Source organism: Sciurus vulgaris (assembly GCF_902686455.1).
Source record: "Sciurus vulgaris genome assembly, chromosome: 14".
Taxonomy (NCBI): Eukaryota; Metazoa; Chordata; class Mammalia; order Rodentia; family Sciuridae; genus Sciurus; species Sciurus vulgaris.
This window is the reverse complement of record NC_136475.1, coordinates 76,264,961-76,289,063: the sequence shown is the minus strand read 5'-3', so window position 1 is coordinate 76,289,063 and position 24,103 is coordinate 76,264,961. Positions and strand designations below refer to the sequence as shown.

Here is a 24,103-nt window from a genome sequence, read left to right as displayed (position 1 = left end):
TTTACAAAGATGATTTTTTTGTGGAAGAGGTTGCTTTTTAATACATCACTAGACATCAATAATTAATTTCTAGTTGTTACACAAGTTTCAAATCTCAATTTATCACCTATTCATCTTTCTTTGGAGTTTATAGCACCCCCACCCCAACAACATAATTATCTCCAATTTGACTGGACATTAGAATCTAAGAAGAAGGATGGGGGGAGGGGAGGGAACCAAAAGAGAGGGAAGAGAATTATGGAACCAATTCAGTTTTATAATTGGTAATAGTTTGCCTTGTTCTATAAAAGTATTTGAGGTGGTGGCTAACAACCATGTAATAAAATTATGCCAGTTAAAGCAAAATAAAAAAATTATGAGGAAAAAAGAACACCACAAATAGGAAATGAAGTCAGCATAGTTTCTATACTTTCAAATTTAGTTCTAAATTTCAGAATAGTCAAAGCAAAATGGTATACAGTATCTTATTATTTGGAAAGAGGAAGTATATTAGCTACCCAAAAGAAGCACAGCTTTTCCTAGCACTGAATTCTAAAAGCAATTTCTTAATGTGAGTCACTGTCACAAATAACGTTTTTAATAGCAAGTTCTGTAACAGTTCATATGACTGCTTCCAGTAGTATTACTCAATTAGTTTTTATATAGAAATGAATGTGATAAATAATTAATGTTTTATTTTTACAGGAATCTTGGGAAACCAAAATGAGGCACAATCAGATGTGTTGTGAGACACCACCTACTGTCACTGTTCATGTAAAATCAGGGCCGAATAGATCACATCAGCCTAAAAAAACCATTAATCTGAAGCGTCCTATTTTTAAAGATAGTTGGCAAGCATCTGAAAAAAATGCATATAATAACAAATCTAAACGCCCTAAAGGACCTTGTCTGGTTATACAGCGTCAGGAAATGACTGCTTTCTTTAAATTATTTGGTAGGTAAAATATCTAATAGTGTAATTATAAAATATGTTAAACTAGAATGTAAACATCTGTTTTATCATTTTAATAGTGACTTAGAAGAGTAACATTATTTTCTGTGTCAAATTTCCCATCTCCAACCAAGTATGCTTTTGTTTTTACTAGTCTTTTTTTGGGGGGGTGGGGTAGGGTGGGGGTTCTTTTTGTCTTTTTGGAACTGTGGGTTGAACCCAGGGCTTTGCAAATTCGAGGCAGATGATTTGCCACTGAGCTACATCCCTTCCCTTTACTAGTCTTTTTTAAATGTTGGGGTTTTGTTTGCTTTGCTTGCTAATGGATTAAAAATTCATATATTAGGTTCAGTGGCACAGGCCTGTAATCCTAGGAGCTCAGGAGGCTGAGAAAGGAGGATTGCAAGTTCAAATCTAGCCTCAGCAAAATCAAGGCACTAAGCAACTCAGTGAGACCCTGTCTCTAAATAAAATACAAAATAGGACTGGGGAGGTGACTCAGTGGTTGAGTGCCCCTGAGTTCAACCCCCAGTGCCAAAAAAAAAAAAAAAATTCAGATTCATCTAGAGTGGGAATTACACATGTAATTCCAATAACTCCAGGAAGATCAAAAGTTCAAGATCAGCCTATGCAATTTGGTGAGACCCTTTCTCAAAATTAAAAACAAACAAACAAAAAAATAAAAAAAATAAAAAAAACAGACTGGGGATGTAGCTCAGTTCCTGGTACCAAAAATAAATAAATCAATAAATTCAGACTCATCTAGCTTCTAAACTACTTAAATCCAGTTGTGTCAAAGGTAGGGCACTTTGGGATCATAGCATGAGTTTTGTTTGACCTAAAGTAAAAATAATACATGAATACTCAAGTGAGCTACCAATTCAGTTTGGGCCTAAGGGTTTCCCAGGACTTTCACAACTAAAACCAAGCATACAGACATTTTTTTTCTCTAGAAAAGATTCAGTATTACAAGTATTGCATCCTGGGAATAGTGTTAAAAATTAACAAATGTTTTATCATGTTCACATAATGAAATTGAGTTTGAATTTGTTCAAATCATGAGACAGTGCTACTATACTGATAAATTCTGCAATAGGCAAAAATAAACTTCTTTATAGTACTTCTACTAGCCAAGAAAGAAAAGGGATATTTATTTGGAGGTATAAGAAAAAGGTAGTAAGAAAAAGGGGTAGACTAGATGGGTTCTGGGAAGTACCTTTGGGAATAAATCAAGTCTGTTGATACCACAATTTGGTAGATGCAGGTAACAATCCTTGTTTATAGAGGAAGGCCAGGTGCATTAAGGCAAGCTGGTTAAGATATAAAAAAGCAAAATGAAAAAATGAGATCTTCAAAAAGAAGAAAAAGGAAAAATATGTAAGGGATATAAGTAGAAGATATAAAAATGTTCCCTCATTAGGATCTAGAATATTAACACAAGTTTCCCTTTCTCCTTATTAAGAATAGGACAAAATTGGGGATGTAGCTCAGAGGTACTGTGCTTCCTTAGCACATGTGAGGCCCTGGGTTTGATCCCCAGTACCTGAAAAAAAATTTTTAAACAAAATAGGATAAAATTATTACCTATAAACTTCTTTAGTACCCATAACTGGTCATCAGATACATGAGAAAATACCTACTTTTAGTTTTGGTAACAAGAAATAGAAATGGAAGCTGGTGTGGTGGCACATACCTGTAATCTCAGCAACACAGGAGGGTGAGGCAGGAGGATTACAAGTTCAAGACTAATCTCTGCAATTTAGCGAGACACTGTCTCAAAATAAATTTTAAAAGGACGGGGATGTAACTCAGTATTAAAGCACCCCGGGTTCCATCCCCAGTATCACCACCACCCCCCAAAGCCAGAAATTAATTCTCAGGAAATCAGTAGTTATTCTTGGATCTTTCCAAATTTTTATTACATTGACGATATTTTTAGCTAGTAAAATGACTATAAAGAAATTATGCTTTGTTACATAAAATGTGGGATGGGGGAATGAGCTGCGATCTGGGTTGCATACCTTGCTAGTTGGAAGGGTAAGGCAGGAGGATGACAAACTCAAGTCCAGCCGTGGCAACTTAGCAATATAAAAAGAAAAAAGGCTGGAATATAGCTCAGTGGAAAGGTGCCCCTTTGTTCAATCCCTTATACCACAGGAAAAGAAAAAAAAAAAAAAAAAAGAAATAAAAGGAAAGGGTAGAGGAATGGAAAAAAGCAAATTTATATTTTGAGATTATTTTCTCTTTAAAATTGAAATCAGTTGAGCTGGGTCATAACTCAGTGGTATAGCACTTGCCTAGCACATGTGAGGCACTGGGCTCAATCCTCAGCACCACATAAAAAAATAAGTAAATAAAATAAAGGTCATATATCCATCTACAACTAAAAAATACTTTAAAAATTGAAATCAGTGTTTTTTATTTACTTTTTGGATGTTGTTCTTAACACTTTTGCTTGGTCTTTTTTTTTGTTTTAATACCTAGATTTCCCAAATTAAATATTAATCACAAGTAGCTAGTGAATTTTGAACCTGTTTATATAAATATTTTCATATGTATTTGAATAACAGATAAGTGAAACAGATAAATAGAAGAGAAAAATAATCCAAAACTTAAAACCCTGGAAACTGAAAGGAGACACAGTATTCATGCTGGTGCACACCTGTAATCCCAGCAGCTCAGGAAGGTGAGGCAGGAGGATCACAAGCCAAAGCCAGCCTCAACAATTTAGCAAGGCCCTAAGCAATTTAATGAGAGCCTGTCTCAAGAAAAAAAAAAAAGGGTGGGGTGGGGCTGTGGCTCAGTGGTTAAGCGCCCCTGGGTTCAATCCCCCATACCAAACAAAAACAAGAAGAACAGTATTCATTTAATCATTGTTTCTTTAAAACTGAATTATCTTTATCAGATTTCATTTCTAGTTGTTAAGATTGATTTTTGGAAAGAAATGATGAGCTAGAATTACACAATATGCTATTAGGTATATTCATTAAACAAAACACATATCATTCTTCCTTAAAGCTGAGCTACACACATGGAAGGCAAATCACATGGGAAGATGAAAGATAAGGCAGTACCTTTTTGTATGGTCCTTGCTATAACAAATATACTAAATACTGACAAGTACACCTTAGACAACACTGGTCTAGTCATTTTTGTTGGATTTCTAAGCATCATTTATAACATCCTGATATAGAAATTAAGTCTTCAAAAGGAAATATTCTATTATTAAAAGGTAAGTCATAGCTGTCTTTTGTTGTAGATGATGATTTAATTCAAGATTTCTTGTGGATGGACTGCTGCTGTAAAATTGCAGACAAGGTAAATTTGGTAACAATATAAATTTGGTAACAATATTAATCATTAGCATTTATTATGTTACTAGGCCATCAGAACTTTAATGAGCCCCTGTAAGAGTTCATTTTACTAACTAAGGGTAGGAAAACAGCCTGCAGTGTTTCTTCAAAGCAGAATCCTTACACATTACTTTTTTGGAATGAATATACTGCATATATTGTAGTGAATATTATTGATTAGGTTTAAATGAATTTGTTAATATCTTATTGAAAACAAGAATCAATATAGACTAAATACACTTTTATTAAAATTATTACCTTTTATCAGGCTGCAGGGGAAAATATTTTGAGATTCACTTTACTATAGCAGTCTCTTAAATATGTCAATATTTTGTAATTAAGATAAAACAGGTTGGGTTTGGTGACACACATGAATAACCCCAGTGAATCCAAAGACTGAGGCTGGAGGATTGCAAGTTCTAGACCAACATCAGAAATTTAGCAAGATCCTGTCTCAAAATACATTATAAAAATGACTGAGGATGTGACTCAGTGGTGAAGTGCCCCTCCCCCACCAAAATCCCAGTGATCTTGTAGGATAAAATTAGTTTAACATTATTTAGGGATTCAAGTTTTCATAATGTCTAACTTACATTCTCTGAACAATGATGTTTTATGTTCTTTTTATAGATACAAATTTCAATATATGTTTCTATGCTTTTTGAGTTAGCTAAATAGTTACAATTTCAGCTTTGTAAGTGCCATTTTAGACTAGGAAATCATGTAGAAAGTTCAGCATAAGTTCACATCACACTTTAAATGTGCAAACAGAAAAAGGAATGATTGGGAATTTAGCTTATGTTTAAGTACCACCACTAAATATTGAAGTGAATGTTTTTATTTCCCACTTAAGATGGCAAACAAAAAGTGTTTAAAATTTTTAATTTTGGAAGCTTCAATTTAGAAAATTTCAAATATATACAACTTAAAGTAAATCATAAAGGATGAAGGCCCACTGGATGCTTCTCATCTTGCTACCACAGTTATGAATTCATGACCATTTTTTTTTTCTTCTAAATCCCTGACCATGAGACTGGATTATATTTAAGCAAATTCCAGACATCCTAGCATTTGATCCATAAATATTTCATGAAGTATCTCTAAAAATTAAAGGATTTTAAGACATAATCACAATGTCAATAACACTTTAAATTTTACAGTAATGCTTTAATTTCAAATTTTCAGTTTCTGTGGAATTGTTTTGAACTTTATGGTTTTCTATGCATTTAAAGTTGCTGGACAGCAGGGGGCAGTGGTTGAAAAGAGAATTGTATCTTCACTATTTTTAATAATCCTTTACTAGAAGTCACGTGGAAACTTGGAATCACCTTGGCACCCAATCCTGTGACTATAGGATGAATAAGTATTTTATGAGAGTTAAAATATTACAATTATAACTTTTTTGTAATTTGAACAGTCAGATTCTGATGTGTTCTAATAACAGGCTAGCCATGTTGCTTTCAAATAATACATTTAAAATGTTTTCCCCATGGAAGTAGTCATCTTATTCTAATTTCTGGAGTTATTTAGAATTAATTCTTAAAAGTTATTTGAAAAAATGAGTATAAGGGCTCAGTTGTAGAACATGTATTTAGCATACATGAAGCCCTGGATTCAATCACCAGCACCCCACCCCACAACCAAAAAAAAAAAAAAAAGAAAAGCAAGCATGGATGTCTGTAAATAGAAGAGGTCAGAGGAAAAGTGTTTATATGTGTGTGTATATATATATACACACACACACACACAAATAGGTATCAAGCAAATGCAGTAAAATATTAATTGGTGAATTTATGTGAAAGATGTATAGTTATTCATTTTAATATTCAACTTCTCTGGGTTTGAATTTTAAGTTATAAAAATAGGGTTTTAATTCAAAAAATTATTGACTATAATAAAATTTAGGAGTCTAGTTAATAAATGGTTAATAACTATCACTGTTGACATGGATTGATTATAGAAAATAAGTACTCAAATAGGTGATACTGTAATAAAGATAAATGCTTTTTAACTTATTTATCAAAAAATTTTAAATTTAACTTTTATGAAGCAAAACATTGATTTCTAACTTTTTTCCTTATAGTATCTTTTGGCTATGACCTTTGTTTATTTCAAGAGAGCTAAATTTACTATAAATGAGCATACCAGGATAAATTTCTTTATTGCTCTGTAAGTATGCTTTCTACTGCGATTTTTATGTTATTTATAATGTATGCGATACCTTCTTTAAAACAGAAACTTTAAAATTTTATGTATATCTTTGAATAGTCCTCCTTGTATAAAAGCTATATATTTTTTACTTTAATACGATATTTTTATGTTCTTTTCACTGACCTTTTTGTCATGCTGTAAGCCTAAGACTTATTAATATTCCTCTTGAGTTTGTATTGTGCCTTTTACATTTTTCAGAGTGTTCCCATATAAATGATCCCAAATTCTCTTCTTCATGACTTAGATTTTTTTTAAAGCTAGGGTTTTCTCTCTTTTTTTTTTTTTTTTCCCCGAGGTGCTGGGGATTAACCCAGGGCCTTGTGCTTACAAGGCATAGGGTTTTCTTTTTTAAGTTTTCAGTTAATATGTAATAAAAATTATTATCATAATTGCCCTTTTATATTGAACATTTTGTGGAAAATATTCTATACATACTCTTTGTGTATCTATGTCTATAAGATAGGAGTTATTCATGTTTAATGCTTTTAATATCCACTGACTATTTTACTGAAGACAATGAACTCTGACAAAGGAATATAGTTTGTTTTCCGTTTTTTCCATTGACTTTGTATTAGTTCATGTAAACTTTGTGATCTGTTAAATGATTTTAGTGATGTGGTTTTCCAGTCTATAAGTCAGAATTCAGCTAATAAAAATGTAATTTAAAAATATATTTTGGAGGCCTGGGGTTGTATCTCAGTGATAGAGCACTTGCCTAGCATATGTGAGGTACTGGGTTCAATTCTCAGCATTGCATATAAATAAATAAAGGTCCATCAACAGCACACACACATGTATAAGGCTAGGGTGTTGGTCAGCGGTAAGAGTGCATGCCTAGCATCTGGGTTCAATCCCCAGGACCAAAAAAACAAAAGAATATATTTTGTTTTCTGCCTTATATCTGGATATAATGCAACAATTGGAACTTACGAATGTAACTTTAAGTTCTTAACTAGGAACTGCAGGCAAAGATATTTAGGTTATATATCACAATAGACATCAGCACCAAAGAGTAAGTTTTTACTTAAAGTCTGTTTTAATTTGGAATCAAAGAGTTATTAAAGAAATAAGACTAGAAACTGATCACTGCATTCATTAAAGAGACATACTTTCCAGAAATAGGAAAAAGTGAACTCAATTTAAAATTTGGTGATGATTGCTAAACTGGAAGAATATAATAGTATTAGTGAATATTGAGTATTACATACAAGGCACCATGACATTTTTTATATATTAACGTATTAGTTTTCCCTATGAAATAATATGTTTTGAAACAGGGTCTTACTCTGTTGCTTAGGTTGACCTTGAACTTGAGATCCTTCTGACTTAACCTCCTAAGTAGCTAGGATTATAGGGGTAGCCACTATGCCTGGTTCGAAATATATGTATTTTTAATCACCAGTTTACAGGTGAGGGAACAGACTTAGAAAGATTACTTTCCGAAATCACAAAAGTTAGGAGCAGAGAAGAGGTACAAATTCAGCTGTGATTTACCAATAGCCAAATTCAGCCATTGACACTAAGTTAAATGATTATTTACATGTCTCAGTATTGTGTATGTTGATGTAATATCTGTATTATAGTTTTTTTTTCTCACCTGACAATTTTTTTTTTAACCTGAAGCTTTAAATCTTACTGGAAACCTTAAATTGGATTTGTTTCACTTGTTTTGTAAAGTTATAATTAAAGCACTTGTTAGAGTTATACAATGTAGTATAGTATATAGTAGTCTGGAAGGTTGCATCATATGTTGTATTATAAGTTCAATGTTGAAAATAACATGAATTATAATTTCCATTCTATGTCTAATCATAACTTTTTGTATAGTCTGACTCAGTTGTTCCTTTCATTGTATATTTTCTGTCAGCCACAGTTCTATAGCTCAAATTCTTTTCCTTTCTGTATAATTTTGTAATGTTTCCTTTCAATATATTCTTATAACACTCTGAACTTCTGTTATCACTCTTCCACATTCTCTTTCATGGTTATTTGTTTCATACTTACTTGCCTCCTCTTCTTAACTGCTCCTTAAGATCAAGGAACATGTATCTTTTTTTTTTTTCCATACTAAGGGTTGAATTCGGGGCCTCAATGTTAAGAAAGTGCTCTACCACTGAGCTACATCCCCATCCCTTTTTTAAAAATTTCATGTTGAGACGGTCTTGCTAAATTGCCCAGGCTGACTTCAAATTTGCAATCCTCCTGCCTCAGCCTCCTGAGTAGGTGGGATTTCACACATTCCCTACTATACCCAGCTCATTTATCTTGTTTTTATTTATTTCATCCTTCAATGACTAAAGTAGGAGGTTCTTAAGTCTTTATTTCAATAAACATAGTTATTGTGCAAAAGATACGGACTCTGTGCCAAGAAAATCTGCTTCAAGTTAGAGGAGATCTTCTTTGTATGTGATAGATACTTTGTCATACTGAGCCTGAAAAATTGTTAAGTGTAGAATCATGATGTGGTCCTAATGTAGCTCCAAAGTACATTATAGAATTTCTGTATTTTTCAAATGTACTTATTCCCTTATTTTAACAAGGTACTTTTAATTTTTAACTCATTATACATAGTTATTTTTGTATTTTGTTTCTACTAAATTCCAGTATCTTCAGGCCTCAGGATCTGTTTCTGTCCATGGTTCCTTGTTCCCTTGTGTATTTTGTAATATTTTTGTTTATGCTAGCCATCTCTCCTGGAAAGTCATCTATGGGGCTTGCATTATTTCACATGGGAAGTATGCTCTATCCTTAACTTTGTTCCTATATTATGTTACATGTCTCATTTTTTCCTGACTGCTTTTAATATTTTATTTTTATCATTAGTTTTGAGCAACTTGATTATGATGTACTTTGGTATAATTTTCTTCTTATTCCTTATGCTTTGGTGTTCATTGAGTTTTGCAGATTTATAATTTTCATCAGATTTTTTAAATGTTCAGCCATTATTTCTTTAAATATCTCTTTTGTTACTCACTGACTTTAAGAGACTCTAATTTCACCCTTACTAGACTTTTCTGGGGTATCCCACATCTAAATGATGCTCCGTTGATGATTTTTGTTCATTTTTTCTGTGTATGTCATTTCAAATAGTTTCTGTGTCTTCAATTCACAAATCTTTTCTTCTGTAGTATTTAATCTGCCATTAATTCCAGGATAATTTTCTTCTTTTTTTCTCCTCTTCCATTCTTCCTTTTCCTCCTCTTTTGCTTCCTTTTTCCTCCTCTCTCCTTCTTATTCCTCCTCCTCCTCTTTGTTCTTCTTCCTTCTCCTCCTTCCTTCCTTCTTGTTCTAGATGGGTTCCTCACTAAGTTGCCCACACTGGCCCCAAACTCGAAATTTTCCTACCTCAGCCTCCCTAAAAGCTGGGATTACAGGTATCTTTCAGTGTAGTTTCATTGTATGCATTGTATTTTCATGTCTGGATATACGTTACTTTTTTGAGCATATGGAATCAATAATTTTAACTTTTCATGCCCTTGTCTACATTAGTTTGGGACTGGTTTTGATTGATTGGTTATTCTTATTATGGATTGTTTTCTTGCTTCTATGCATGCCTGGTTCCCTTCAAGTATTTGGTAGAATACTTATTTCCATATGTGTATATGGAAACTACCTGAGTCTCGGGAAAGATTATTAAAAAAATATTAGGGGAACAGTGCTTAACAATTCATTCACATAGGGCTGAGAACAATGTCTGTTTCTACCAGCCAAGCTGAAAATTCATAATTTAGAGTTTTAAGAAAAGAACTCAGGAAATTCTTGCCTCACGTTGTGATCAATAATTAGTCACAGACTGAACATTGCTCCAGATCTATCTAAGAAATCATAAAATCAGGACCTGAAAGGATCCAGTTGTTTCAAAGTAACTTAACTGCATCCCAGTACAAAGGTCAAGATTTATAGGAGTACAAAAATACCCAGAATCTAACAAGGTAAAATTCACTGTATATCTATTTGGAATGCATTTCCTTAATTATGAGTAAAGTTGAACATCTTTTATGTGTTTATAAGCCATTTGTATTTCTTTGCTGTTATTGTTGTTGTTAACTATTGTTCCTGTCCTTACCCACTTTTTGGGGGGATTGTTGGTCTTCTTGTTAGGTATCTGGCTAATACAGTTGAAGAAGATGAGGAAGAATCCAAGTATGAAATTTTTCCATGGGCTCTAGGGAAAAACTGGAGAAAACTGTTCCCTAATTTCTTAAAGTTAAGGGACCAACTCTGGGATAGAATTGACTATAGGGCTATTGTAAGCAGGCGATGCTGTGAGGAGGTAAGGATTTTAAAATGCTTTATATATGTAACCTTTGTCTTCTATTTATTTAATTTTTCTTGTTTTTTTAATATAGTTCTAATGTTGCTTTTTTGTTTTATTTATGTAAGTATAGATCATAAACCTGACCATTACTGAGTACCATTCCTGTACTACTTTATTGCTATTTGCATTTTGTGTCATAATAATTAAAAATTGTCATTTCTGTTTTTCAGAGCAGGCTACTTCTGTGGTATTTTTATTTTAGTGTGCTTGTCCTGTCTAAAAGATCACCATTATATTAGGAAAGAGTGGTATGGGCATACCAAAATCTTTATTAAGGATTATAATAACTTTGGAATTGAATAATAATTTATACTAAATATGTAATATTTCAATTTCCCAAGATTGACGTATATAATTTAATTAACTTAAATATATTTGGAACTTATACTTCTTTTCCCATGAATGCATTATTTCCTTGATGCCAGATTTCAAGGTAAACCAGCAGGACACTAAAAATTTTAAAAACAATTATTTGATCAAATATTTTGGTTTTTAATACAGAAAGCTAATGCTTCAAACTAAAGGAAAATTTTAGAGTATAAAACTAAATGGAGAGCAGTGATCATTGTAAGTTCTTGTGTTAGTTCAGAAATTTTGATAAATGCAAGGTAGATAAAATTATAATTAAGTGACATCCTATGCAGTCAAACAACTATGGGCCAAAGGAACCAATTAAGGGACTAGTGTCATACCTAAATGAATACTTCAGTGGTTTGTCACAGAATTCTGCCTAGAACCTTTTTAATTATATTTATTAATGAATGAAGAGACAACAGATATACATATGTGTAGATTAAAGAGGATTGTTGACTCTTGGAAAAAGATTCAAAAAATAACTTAGAAGACTACACAGTAAGTCAATCCTTTATAAGATTAAATTCAGTAGAGAAAGATGAAAAGTTGGATGTATGAGGTCGAGATCCCTTCAAATTAATGGATCCTCATTAAGGTATTTAAACTGGACTCATTCCAATTATGGATATTGGAAGTTCTCTTTATTTTTGTCACTCCCTCCCCAATTTAAGAGTAGGTAATTTGCATATCTGTTGTCATCCTTGAGGGGCCATATTTGAACACACTAATTTTTTCAAAATAAATGCTTCAGAACCTGTGGAACACTCAACTAACAGCATAGAGGGGGCACCAGGAATAAGACTCCAAGACTGGCAATAGCTTGTCTAATAGCTCACCACCACCACCCCCAACTTTCAAGTATGATCACTAGCATTTTCACTGTGGCAGTGTTAATATATTCTATTAGAGCTGGAATTACCTCATCTGCTGGTACCAGATTATAAAAGAGCCAAAGAGAATGCTGTGACTTAATAATATGAATGGAAAAGACTAAAACATTGTAGGCAGCTAAAAATTTAGTTATGAAGTGGGACTTCCAGGAAAGTTTAGCTGCTACAGAAAAGAGGAGGTAATCATCTGATTATAGCTAAAGTATTGCATTTGGTTCTGCATACCACACTTGAAGAATATTGAACAACTATGTATCCAGAGGAGAGTAACTAGAATACAGCAGGGTCTCAAAATAAAAATGTCATATGTAGACTAATAAAAAGGATCAGAGATTTTTAGTTTGATGAGAAGATTTGGGAAGCTTGCTAGCTGTTTTCAGATATTTAAAGGACTGTGACAGGACAAAATATATTTGATTTTTCTTTTTTAATGTAAGCAGAGGATTAAGATCTGTAGTTGAAAAACTAAAAGTCAATAATAGTTCAATTGTTCTAACAGTTATGTGAAAATGAGGTAGACTTTAGAGGCAGTGATTTCTGGCACTGATGATTTTTTAAAAACAAGCAGTTGATTGTTATAGAGAAGATTCATGCTGTAGGTAAGAAATTAAACTAGATTGTCACTAACGTTCTTCCTAACTTTAAATTTTGAGAGTTCAAAATTATATAAATTTTTATTGCTAGAGCTCTTGCTGGGCAAGCTAGGTTGTTCCTTAATGTTTGATAGAATTCATTCATTCATTGGAAGTATTGCTTTTAATTTTAAAATGCTTAAAGCAAAAATAGCAAGAACATTTATTCATTCTAGGTGGTAGACATATGGATGCTTGCTATAGTATCCCTTAAGCTTTTACATAATTTACAAATATATCAACATTTTAAAATTATTTTTAAACTGATACAGAAAAACAAAAATTGTACATATTAATGGGGTACCATGTGATGTTTCATTATATGATTACATTGTGTAATCAGGTCAAACATATCTATCTCCTCTTATCACTTCTTTTTGACAAAAACATTTCAAAATCCTTTTAAACAACAAATTTAAAAAATCCTTTCTTCTAACTTTTTGATCAAAAAGTTCACCTTATTTAAATCAGCTTAATCCCTTTATCCTCCATCACAATATCTTGTTTGTTTCTATATCATCGAACAAATTTTGTCATTATTTACTTGCCTATTGTCTATTTAAACTATAAACTGAATATTTAATGAAGACAAACACCTAGTACACTTCTAATATCTCCCATCTCTGTTCTCACACTCAATTGGTAACAATTATGCATTCTCTTTTACTGAGAAAATAAAGCAATCAGAAAAGAATGTCAATATGCTCCCATCAAATCTGCCATTCTACCTGTATGTTTACCTGTATATTCTGCCTCCCTTCAGTATTGTGAAAGAATCATCTTTGCTCCTATCCAAGTCCATTCCCTCTACATGTGCACTAGATCTCATTTTTTTCTTGCATTTTCAAGGACCTGAGTCCAGTAATTGTCTCTCCAGCATTTCATATTTTGTTTTACTGAACCACTATCATCAGAATTGCTCTAAGATTGCCACCAATTTAAAAAAATTAAAAAATTTCATTCATCCCCCAGCTACATTTCTGTGCCCTGCCTCTTTTAACTAAATCCCTTAAAGAGTCTATACTCTTGTCTCTACTTCCTTCCTTTCCATTCTTCTTGTAACTATTTAAAATCTTCTGTCATTCCACAAAAATTTGTCAAAGCATCAAATAGTTTTATATTGCCAAATCTGAAGTTCTTAGTCCTCAATTTAGTAGCAGCAATTGATAGATTCATTTCTCCCAACATTCTCTTCATTTGGTTTCAAGGATACCAGGTTTTTTCTTTTTCAGTCATATTTGTCAGTTCCTTTTTACCTCACCAACCTCAGTAGTATGCTCTAAAGCTCAGTCCTAGGAGACTTCTTCTCTCCTTTATTGGTATTATCTACTATCATTACTCTCAGAGCTTTAACATGAATAGCTAACATCTCTTCTACATCCTGGTCTACATATCAAATTGCTTGTTCATATTTTATTGCCTAAATAATACATCTGACTTAACATGCCTAATATTGAACTCCATATTCAACACAGACCTCCAAACCTGTTCCTCCTACTGTCATCCATATAGTAGTAAAAACAAATTAAATCTTTTAGTTGCAGAGGCCAAAAAATCATTATTGTTGACTGTTTTTTTTTCTTTTTCTCACCTCCCTGCCTTGAAAAAATATCTAGCATCCTATCATTAATTATGACCTCCACCACTAATACCCTGCTGTCATTTTTTGCCTTGATTATTTCCATAACTTTGCCAGTGGTCTCTCTTATAATCTTTCTTCCCTGTACTTTCAGTGGCTTCCAATCTCACATAGGGTAAAAGGCAAAGTTCTTATGTTTCTACATGGTCTACCAACTCTCCTTTCTTATCACTTTGGCCTCATCTCCTGTCCTTGCCCACTTCACTCCAGCTACACTGGCCTCCTTGCCATACTCCTCAAATATACCAGGCACATTCCTACCTTAGGGTCTCTGCACTTGCTCTTCTCATTACTTAGAATGCTCTTTCCCTAGATATGAGTATGCTTCACTTCCTCACTACATCCAGGATTCTGCTTAAATGTCACCTTAGATCTTTCCTTATTACACTACATAAAGTTAATATCTCCCTCAAAGAAACAGTATTGAAGTGTCCAGAAAGAAACCCTCACTGCTGTGTTCAGTTGAATTTTGACAAGGCTGCCAAGAAAATTCAATGGGGGAAGAATAGTTTGTTTGTTTGTTTGTTTTTCCCAACAAATGGTGCTGGGACAACTGACATGCAGAAGAATTAAGTTTGGTACCTACTTTATACTGTATATAAAATCTAACTAAAAATGGATCAAAGTCTTAAATGTCCAAATCAAAACTGTAAAACTCTTAAAATGTAGTAGTAAATCTTGGTGATCTTGAATTAGGTTTCTTAGATGAGACCAAAAGTATAAGCAACAAAAGAAAATATGGATAAAGTAGATGTTATCAAAATAAAAAATTTTGTCCTTTAAAAGATATCAGGTTGCTGAGTTAGAGAAAATTATATTCCATGCTTTTATGGCTATGTCAAAATGAATCCTAATATTATGTATAACTAAGAAGAACCAATAAAAAGGGGAAAAAGAATACAAATAAAAGATGCCAAGTGAAGAGACAACCCACAAAATGGGAATGGGAGAAATTTTTCTTGCAAAAAATCTATTTGCTAATGGACTTATATCTAGGATATGTAAAGAGCTCTTAGAACTCAGTAATAAAAGACAACCCAGTTAAAAAGTAGGCAAATTAGCTGAATATTTTTCCAAAGAAGATATACAAATGGCAAAAAAAAAAGAAAAAACACATGAAAAGATGTTCAAACTCATTAACTATCAGGGATATACATATGAAAACCACAATTAATTATCAATTCACATTCACCATGATAGGTATAAACAAAAAGATACAGATACATACATACAGATTTTTTTGAGACAGGTTCTCACTGTGTTGCCCAGTCTAGGCTAAAGAGAGCCTCCTGCTTCAGTCTACTGAGTGTGTGTGTGGCAGGGTCTTTATTTTGTTCTTGTTATATATACATTGCTATGAACAGTACATGGCACACAGTACTCAGTAAATATTTGCTGATAGAATGCATGGAATTTAAGACTCCAATCCTTTTCATACCTCTTTATCCATGAAGTAGAAAAACATTTTATAACCCCAAAAAACTATAAAATATTCTTCACTGAGCCCACTTTGCACCCAGGACAGCTAGATAAGCTATTTTTTGGCTGTTCCAAACAGGTACATTTGAATCATTGGGGTATAGAAAGCACAGCTACCAGTCAAGCATGGTGGCATGTGCCCGCAGTTCCCAGTTACTTGGGAGGCTGAGGCAGGAAGATGACAAGTTTGAAGTCAGCCTGGGCAACTTAGTGAGACCTTATTTGAAAATTGAGAAAAAAGAAAAGGCAACTATCTAGTAAATTTTATCCTGTTCTCTTTTTAAGTATTCATTCAATAGCTAGTTTATGAGTAACACATCAAGTTCATTGGTGTGGAAAGGGTTATTATAAACTAAGTAAACATCACTTACATGTGATGAATTACCATATCTAAAGTAGCAAGGTAGACTGTTAAAAATCTAGTTATGCATTCTATGCATTTGTTATTAAAAGCCTGAACTAGCATACTACTTATCAAAATATTTCTTTAGTCCCATATCCTAAAATGAACCCAAGCTGGGATAGCTATAAATTAGTTTAAAATAATAATACTTTGCATTTGCCTAGTGCTTTACAAGTAATAAATATTTTCATATAAATTGTTTTCTTATTCTCACAAAAATTCCTGTGAGGATGGTGGCATTCTCATTTTACAGCTAATGAAACCGAGAACCAAGGAGGTTGGGATTTATTCAAGATCATACAAGTAAGTGGCAGAGCCAGAACTTGTCTTCACATTTAATGACTGTCCAATGTTCTGTTTACTCTAAGATATCTAGCCTTTGTATAAACCTCTTATATTTAGTTTAGAAAAATGCATTTTTTTTTTTTATCTTGGGGATTCAGTAGTATATTCTTTCCCTCTCCATCTCTCTCTCTCTCTCTCCCTCTCTCCAGCTGTGCTACATTTTATTACCGGTGGGCCTGCTTTCCCCTTTTAGCCCAATTTTCCTTTTTGGGTCCCAATTTAATGAGTTATTTTTTCTTTTTTTGTCAACTATTTGCAAATCCTTTTTTTGGAAATACATGGAGTATCATTAAGTTGAAAAATATATGTAGGGCTTCTCTAGAAAAGTGAAGACTATTTCCCTACTCACTCTGAACTTATTTTCTTATGATAAGGTTATCTTTTTTGGACGACATATCCCTTGAGGTAGAATTTATTTACCTTGGTGATGTCTTAATTTCTAGACTGGTTCATAGATTAGGGAGAATGCCTAATATAATGAGAGAGGTAGATTCCAATTCCAGCCCCTTTTATGCATTATAGAAAAACAGCAAATTGAGAGGAAGCGTCCCTCTGTTCCATTTATATATATCCTAACCTAGATGCCACAATATCTTCATAGTCAAGTTCTTTTAGCTTCTATTTGACTCCTGATTAGGAATTTAGAAAGCAGTGAAGTAAACTGTTTTGGGACAGAATAATGCAATGACATCATGAAGCAAGGATGTTAAGTAGATAGCAGTGCTTAAGAAAATGGAATCAATGTTAGAAATGTTACAGAATTATAATTGTTACTACTTGGTGACCAGTTGGATATAAGGCATGTAAGAGAAGGAGCTGTTAGTTTCAGATCTTTATAGGAGAAGTGAATCTATACAGGAAGAGTGATAGATTCCATAATGGAAATAGTGAAGCAAACTGAAGCAAGCTGGTTTATCAGGAAAATAAGGAATCTGCTATTTAGACATACAAATTTGAAGTGAAAACTGGACAATTAGATGGTCAATAGATATGGTAAGATAAGTCATCACATGTAAGTGATGTTTAAAGCATAGTAGTTAAAAGTTCATACTTTGAGGACCTGCCAACCATTGCTGTGAGTACTGCATATGTATTATTTTTCACAACCATTCTTAGAGCCAACGAGGTAATTCCAGATAAGAAAGCTAAGGCAGAGTGAATTCTCCAAGGGTACATAATTAGTAAAGCAGCACACCAGTATTCAAACCTGAACAGTCTTAACTCCAGAGTCAGTACTTTTATACTTATATTAACTCTTGAGATCACAGAGAAGTAAAAAGGGAAAAACAGAGGGCCTGTAAAAACAGTACTAAATTTTAGAAACACCCACCAAAGACACCAGGAGGGAAAAAAAAATAAAAAATAAACCCAAAAACCCAAATAACTGAAAATAACAGAAGTGTAAGATAAATGAAAAAAGGAGAAAAAATGTTTAAGGTCAACTGCTTCCAATGCTTTAGAGAAGTCATTTCCATAGAATCATAGCATTTGAAGACTGAACATCTTCAAAAGATACCCTGTGACTCAAAAAGTTATGTAATTTGTCAAAGGTCATATAGAACTGAGAATAAGAGGCCAAATTAAGCTCTCTTGACCCTAGTAGTTTTTTAATTCAGTAATTAATGTTCTAATTATATATGTGTATATATATGAATATGTAGACATGTTAAAAATAAGTGTGGTTGGTTATATATATATATTTTTAGCTGGGTTGGCATGAAAAGAGACTATGATAACTCATTTATTACAAAGATAGGTTTACCAAACTTTGCATTTAGTGCCCTTTATTTTCTGTTCCCCTTCACTCTTCTCACTAAGCTTTGTTGTAGGATTACTACAAAATTCATGTTAAGGTTTGTAATGTCAGCGAGCTCTTATTTTCCTCTATCATCTGAGTAACTAGATAGTTATATGCTAAAATCCCTAAAGTAGCATTAATATTATGATAAGAAAACTTGAAAGCTGAAGTTTATTTTAAAGGTGGGACTTGTATTGAGTCTTCAGGGAGAAGTAACTAAGACTAAGGGAGAGAACATTCCAGATATGGGAAGTGGAGTTACATAAGTATTGAGGGAAAAGTAATTAAAATAGAAAAAAAAAAAAAAGAAATTCTAATATTTTCCTCACTTTAGGAAGCTTTGAACCTAGTTTACATTGTTATAAAAATGCTTATATGTATTTGCTTCTACTTTTTAAACTATATGTGACTTCTTACATATTTTAGGTTGAAAACTTTTTTGAAGGATTTGAGAAGTGAGTTACAAAATAAATTCAATCCTAAAATATACTTAAAAAATAACAGGAGGCTGGAGAGGTAGCTCAGTGATAGAGCACTTGCCTTGCATGTACATTCTTGAGGCCCTGGATTGGTTCCCAAGTACTGAAAAAAGAAAATATTAGCATAGTTGTCATTATCTTGGGGAAAGTTACAGTAACCCGATTTTTTCAAGAAACTAGTCTAAATTTAGGTGTTTTTTATTTTTAATAGCAAAAACCTTTCTTTGCAAACAAAATTAAACATACAATCCCCCAAATTGAGTTGCTCTGCCTGTTGTCTTCCCTTGCCCCTCCTGGCATCCCTAAGAAACCTTAGGGCTTTCTATACAGTTTGATAATCACTGGTCTAGGCATTTACTAAGGCTCTGTCTAGATCTCAAATGTTATAATTCTCATTTACTTTTGGTTGTTGATATATACAATGGAAGATTTTTGCTTAGAATGGTAAGTTGTAGATTTCATGAGGTTCCCTGGTCTGACTTTTAAATGGCTATCATTTGCCAGATGCCCACTATGTGGTAAGGACTTTATAAACCTCTTATCCAATCTCAGAACAACCCATGGGATAGATAGAATACCCATTTTAGAGGTGAAGAAATTGAGGCTCATAAAGGTTAAATAACTTAGTATCACAGAAGTGGCAGAGCCAGGATTAGAAACTTAAGTCAATCCTGATTGTAAAGATCATGTTTTATTTAACAAACCCTATAGAACAATGCTTGCTAGTGAAGGACTCTTAAATACTTTATAAGTAATCTCATCTACTCCTCACAGTGGCCCTCTCAACATATTACAGATGAGGAAACTGAGGAACAGAGATTAAGTAATTTACTTTTGGCGCTATTCACCATATTCTTTCCTAATGGCAGATATTTTAAGACTAGTCTAACATACACATTTGAGAACCTTAACTTTTTTTAACCCAAAATATTCCAAAGTTAAGAATTATGTGTTTTTTTTTTTAAGCTAACTATATTATCTTTCCTAAACTTATACAGAATTTTGAAAACAAACACCCTGACAACCTGGAAGGTTGCTTCAATTGTTTCCTGTTTGCAATAATTTAAATACTAAGTCAATATCTGAAGATATTTTATTGCTGTTTTAAAGTGGTAACTTGGATTTTTATCTCAGAAATGGCTGAGGATTTTTTTGTTTTGTTTTGGGTACCTGGGATTGCACTCAGAGGTGCTTTTTTTTTTTTTTTTTTTGGTGCTGGGGATTGAACCCAGGGTCTCATGCAATTCGAGGCAAGCATCCTACCAACTGAGCTATATCCCCAGCCCTCTTGAAGGTATTTTTACTACTGAGCTACATTCCCAGCCCTATATTTTTATTTTTTTCTAATTTTGAGACAGGTTCTTACCAAGTTGCTAAGAGCCTTGCCAAGTTACTGAGTCTGGCCATGAATTTGTGATCCCTCCTGCCTCAGCCTCCCAAGTTGCTGGAATTACAGGCATGTGCAGAAGAATGACAGGCACCTGGCAGTGGCTGTTCTTCAGTTACAATTTTTGTACTTTGATTAAATTTTAAAATCTTATTAAAATTCTAAAAGTAAGCTTTCCACTATAGGTTATGGCCATTGCACCAACTCATTATATCTGGCAACGAGAACGCTCTGTGCACCATAGTGGAGCTGTAAGAAACTATGACAGAGATGAAGTTCAACTGCCTCGGGGACCTAGTGCCACACCAGTAGATTGTTCACTCTGTGGTAAAAAAGGAAGATATGTTAGACTGGGATTGTCTTCATCATCATCTTCATCCAGTGACACAGGAGAGCTGATGGAAAAACATTCTCGGGAATCACACAACTCATTATCAAAGGACATAATAGGTGCTCCTTCTCATGCTTATAGCTATTCTCAAGGTATGATTTAGTGATAAGACAGAATTAGATTTATGCATGTTATTTACTGAGCTCTAGTCAGTTCTTACAAGTAGGGATACATAATTTATATATTACAAATAATTAAATTAGTATTGAAAGTTTCCCTTTTCAGTTACCACTTTTGTGTCCATGTTTTGTGGTAATCTACATAAACTAAAAGGATTTTTTAATATGACATGTTAAACTGAAACCTAATGCACCATGAGCATTAAGTATTACTGCCTGAACCATTTCTTTGAAATGTTTATTCAAAAAGGATTTCAAGATAAAAATAAATTTACTTTTAATATTACCATCTAACTATTGGCTTCCTTCTATATACTCTTACATTTCCAAAAAAATTAGAACCATACTATATCTAAGCCAGCTTTGTTTTCATTTATCATTAAGCATCTTCCTATGTCATGTAGTCTTTGAAATCTGTTTTTAATCCTGATGTGGTACAAGTGCCATAATTTATGTGCATATTTCACTTTTGTTGAGATTTAAGTGCTTTGAACAATGGTCTTATGTTAATTAGAAAGTAATTCTATTAACTGGAAATATAACCACACTATAATTTTCAAGTTATTTTTTATATAGTATTTCTCTGACATTTATAATTTTAAGTAACACTAGAAAAGTATTCTGTAATATGAATGTGTTACTTACAAAAGCTTTCCTCCAGATTTTTTCTTTTTCTTTGTGTGTGTGTGGTGGTACTGGGGATTGAATTAAAGGCTCTTAGCACTGAGCCACATCCCCAGCCCTTTTTATTTTATTGAGATAGTATCGACAAGTTGCTGAGGCTAGCTTCCAACTTGTAATCCTCCTGCCTGAGCCCCCTGAGTTGCTGGGATTACAAGTGTGCACCATCATACCTGGCTATTTCTTCTGAATTTTCACCCATCTGAAGATAGGATTGACAGGTTTCATATAGTTCGTTGTTAAAAAGAATCTATCTGAGAAATTAACTGTCCTGCATTACTTAAGAACTTTACCAATTTATTTTTATTCCAGCTTTACTAAAGGAGAAACTAGACTTTAGACACTAGAAGGTAGAGGTTGTGCCTCAGTTCAATTCCCTGGCCATAGTAATCACTCAACAAATTTGACTGACAGTATAATTTTTGTTGTTTAATTCATATTTGAAGATAAACAGGGTCTACCATAGTCCAAAATTATAACGTAAAAATTTTTAGTATCCCTCCCCTATTTCTACATTCTTTGGTCTTCGTAACAGGTGAGACGAACTGATTTTTTTAAATGTTCCAGGCAATGATAGTGAACATTTTACAGTCATAATATCATTTAATATTCACAGACAACCATATGGTAAACACTGTTTTCTTCACTTGGCAGATAAGGAAATTGAGGCTTAGAGAAGATAAATAATTTGCCCAAGTTAGACAGTGAACCCTGGTTTCTGGCTCTAGATTAGCTTTGTTAGATTAGTGCCAGAATTCCTAACTATTATGCTGTACTGCCCTTTGATGAAATCCTGCCTTTGGCATGAAAATAAGCTGTAGTAGAAGCCTTCAACAGACTGCAAAGGAAGTGGTGAAATCATTAAGGACTGAATCCTTCATGAAAGATTATATGGAGTGATTTGGAGAATTTTAACAATTTGAACAGATTTTACAGAAAGAAGAACAGAATCAGTATATTTTATTTGGATAGTCCCTGTAGACATCAACAGTAGTATACACTATATCCTAGACCTTGCCATCTCAGCAGGAAATTGGAGTGCACATAGGGAGTAAGGGACTCTGTCAGTCAGTATGGTTTGATAAAAACACAGGTCTTTGAGGGATTGTGGACAAAAAAGAGGTCTTAACTTAAGGAAATGTGCTTTCATCTTGTTCCACCACTGGTTTATTATTTGAGTATTAATTCAAGGTTAACTGTAACCTTGACAAAGAAAAATTAATGATCTCGCACACATTTGACCAGTAAAAATCTACAGTTTCCTCCACTAGGCTTAACATGAGTAAGCTAACTGGGGAGAAGGTTAGGAGTATAACGTAGAGAAACACATGTTGTTATCAGGACTCAGTCTCTCACTGCCTAAGCAGATAATTTCCAGCAGTGAAAAATGTCTTCCTACAGTCTATATAAGGTTGGAATCACCTGGTTTTGGTTGCAGAAAACTCAATCCAGCATTCACCCGAAGGGATACAAATGGCTGATGTTCTGTTCCAGGTTTTTATGCTAAACCTTAGCATATGTAGTTATTAGTGCGTTAACGTTCTCTCAAACAAAAGAAAGCAATGCCTCAATTTTCAGGTGAAAATGTTTATCTTTAATTTGTCTTAAAAACATTAAAAAAGAGCCAGGTGTCGTGGTGCACACATACAATCCTAGTGACTCAGGAGGCTAAAGCAGGAGGATCACAAGTTTGAAGCCAGTCTCAGCAATTCAGCAAGACCATCTCAGAAACTAAATAGGACTGGGGGTGTAGCTCAGAGGTGAAGCACTCTTGGGTTCAATCCCCAATTCAAAAAACAAGTTTGAATTGCTTGTGATACTTAAAAATATTTTTCACTTGGGCAAGGTAAAATGAAAACTGTCAAAACATCTCACTTTGGGGAAGGAGATAGATGTGACCTTCGTCACAGATTTATACACAACACACTCACCAATCTCATTTATAACCCAATCCCCCAAGAAATCTTGAAGTGGCATTACATTATTCATTTTACTGATGAAAAAATAAGCACAAAAAAGTCACACCATTACCAGATAAAACAATACCAACAAAAACCAAGATGGGAACCCAGTTCTATCTGAATATACAACACCTTTTTTTGTGTGTGTGGGAGATTGAACCCAGAGCCTTACACAAATCCCATAGCACATTTAACCAAACTACTATTGTTTCTCTTTTTGCTATGGTAAGCTACATGACACCTAAGCTGGTCCAACTGAAACATGGAATGCATTATTATGTATTATCTGAGGACCCATGAGATTTTATAGTGAAGCCAAGGGGTAAAATTGTACCAAGCCTTAGTACTGGTGTAGGCAGGCAAAGAACAGTTCAACTGATTTCTAGACCCAAATAATTTTTCTCAAAAATACATACTACTTTGCGTTTTCCTATTTATTTTTGTCCTTACCCATTATACAGGCTGAAAATCCTTACACTTAATGAAGACATTATCAGGGTATATAAATGAATAATGTAGGTGGACATGGTGGTTCACACCTCTAATTCCAGCTATTTGGGAGGCTGAGGCAGAAAATTTCAAGTTTGAGGCCAGCCTGGGCAACTTAGTGAGATCCTATCTCAAAAAAAATAAAAGGGTTGGGGACATAGCTCACGGGCAGAATGCTCCTGCGTTTAATTCCCAGTACCACTAACAACAAAACAAAACTTTATATATTACTATGAAATCACT

General features: G+C 33.5%; 1 protein-coding gene across 7 annotated transcripts in view; it reads left to right on the top strand.

Moving 5' to 3' along the window:
* SPDYA (speedy/RINGO cell cycle regulator family member A) overlaps positions 1–24,103 on the top strand; it is a 31,806-nt gene that overhangs the window by 5,096 nt on the left and 2,607 nt on the right. For all 7 annotated transcript variants that reach the window (XM_079110339.1, XM_079110335.1, XM_079110341.1 and 4 more), the window contains 5 exons: positions 685–934; positions 4,191–4,249; positions 6,368–6,453; positions 10,597–10,768; positions 20,405–20,702. In XM_079110339.1, coding sequence (XP_078966465.1) covers positions 703–934; positions 4,191–4,249; positions 6,368–6,453; positions 10,597–10,768; positions 20,405–20,702 — 847 coding nt within the window. In that variant the 5' untranslated portion in view covers positions 685–702. The remainder of the gene's footprint in view (positions 1–684; positions 935–4,190; positions 4,250–6,367; positions 6,454–10,596; positions 10,769–20,404; positions 20,703–24,103) is intronic.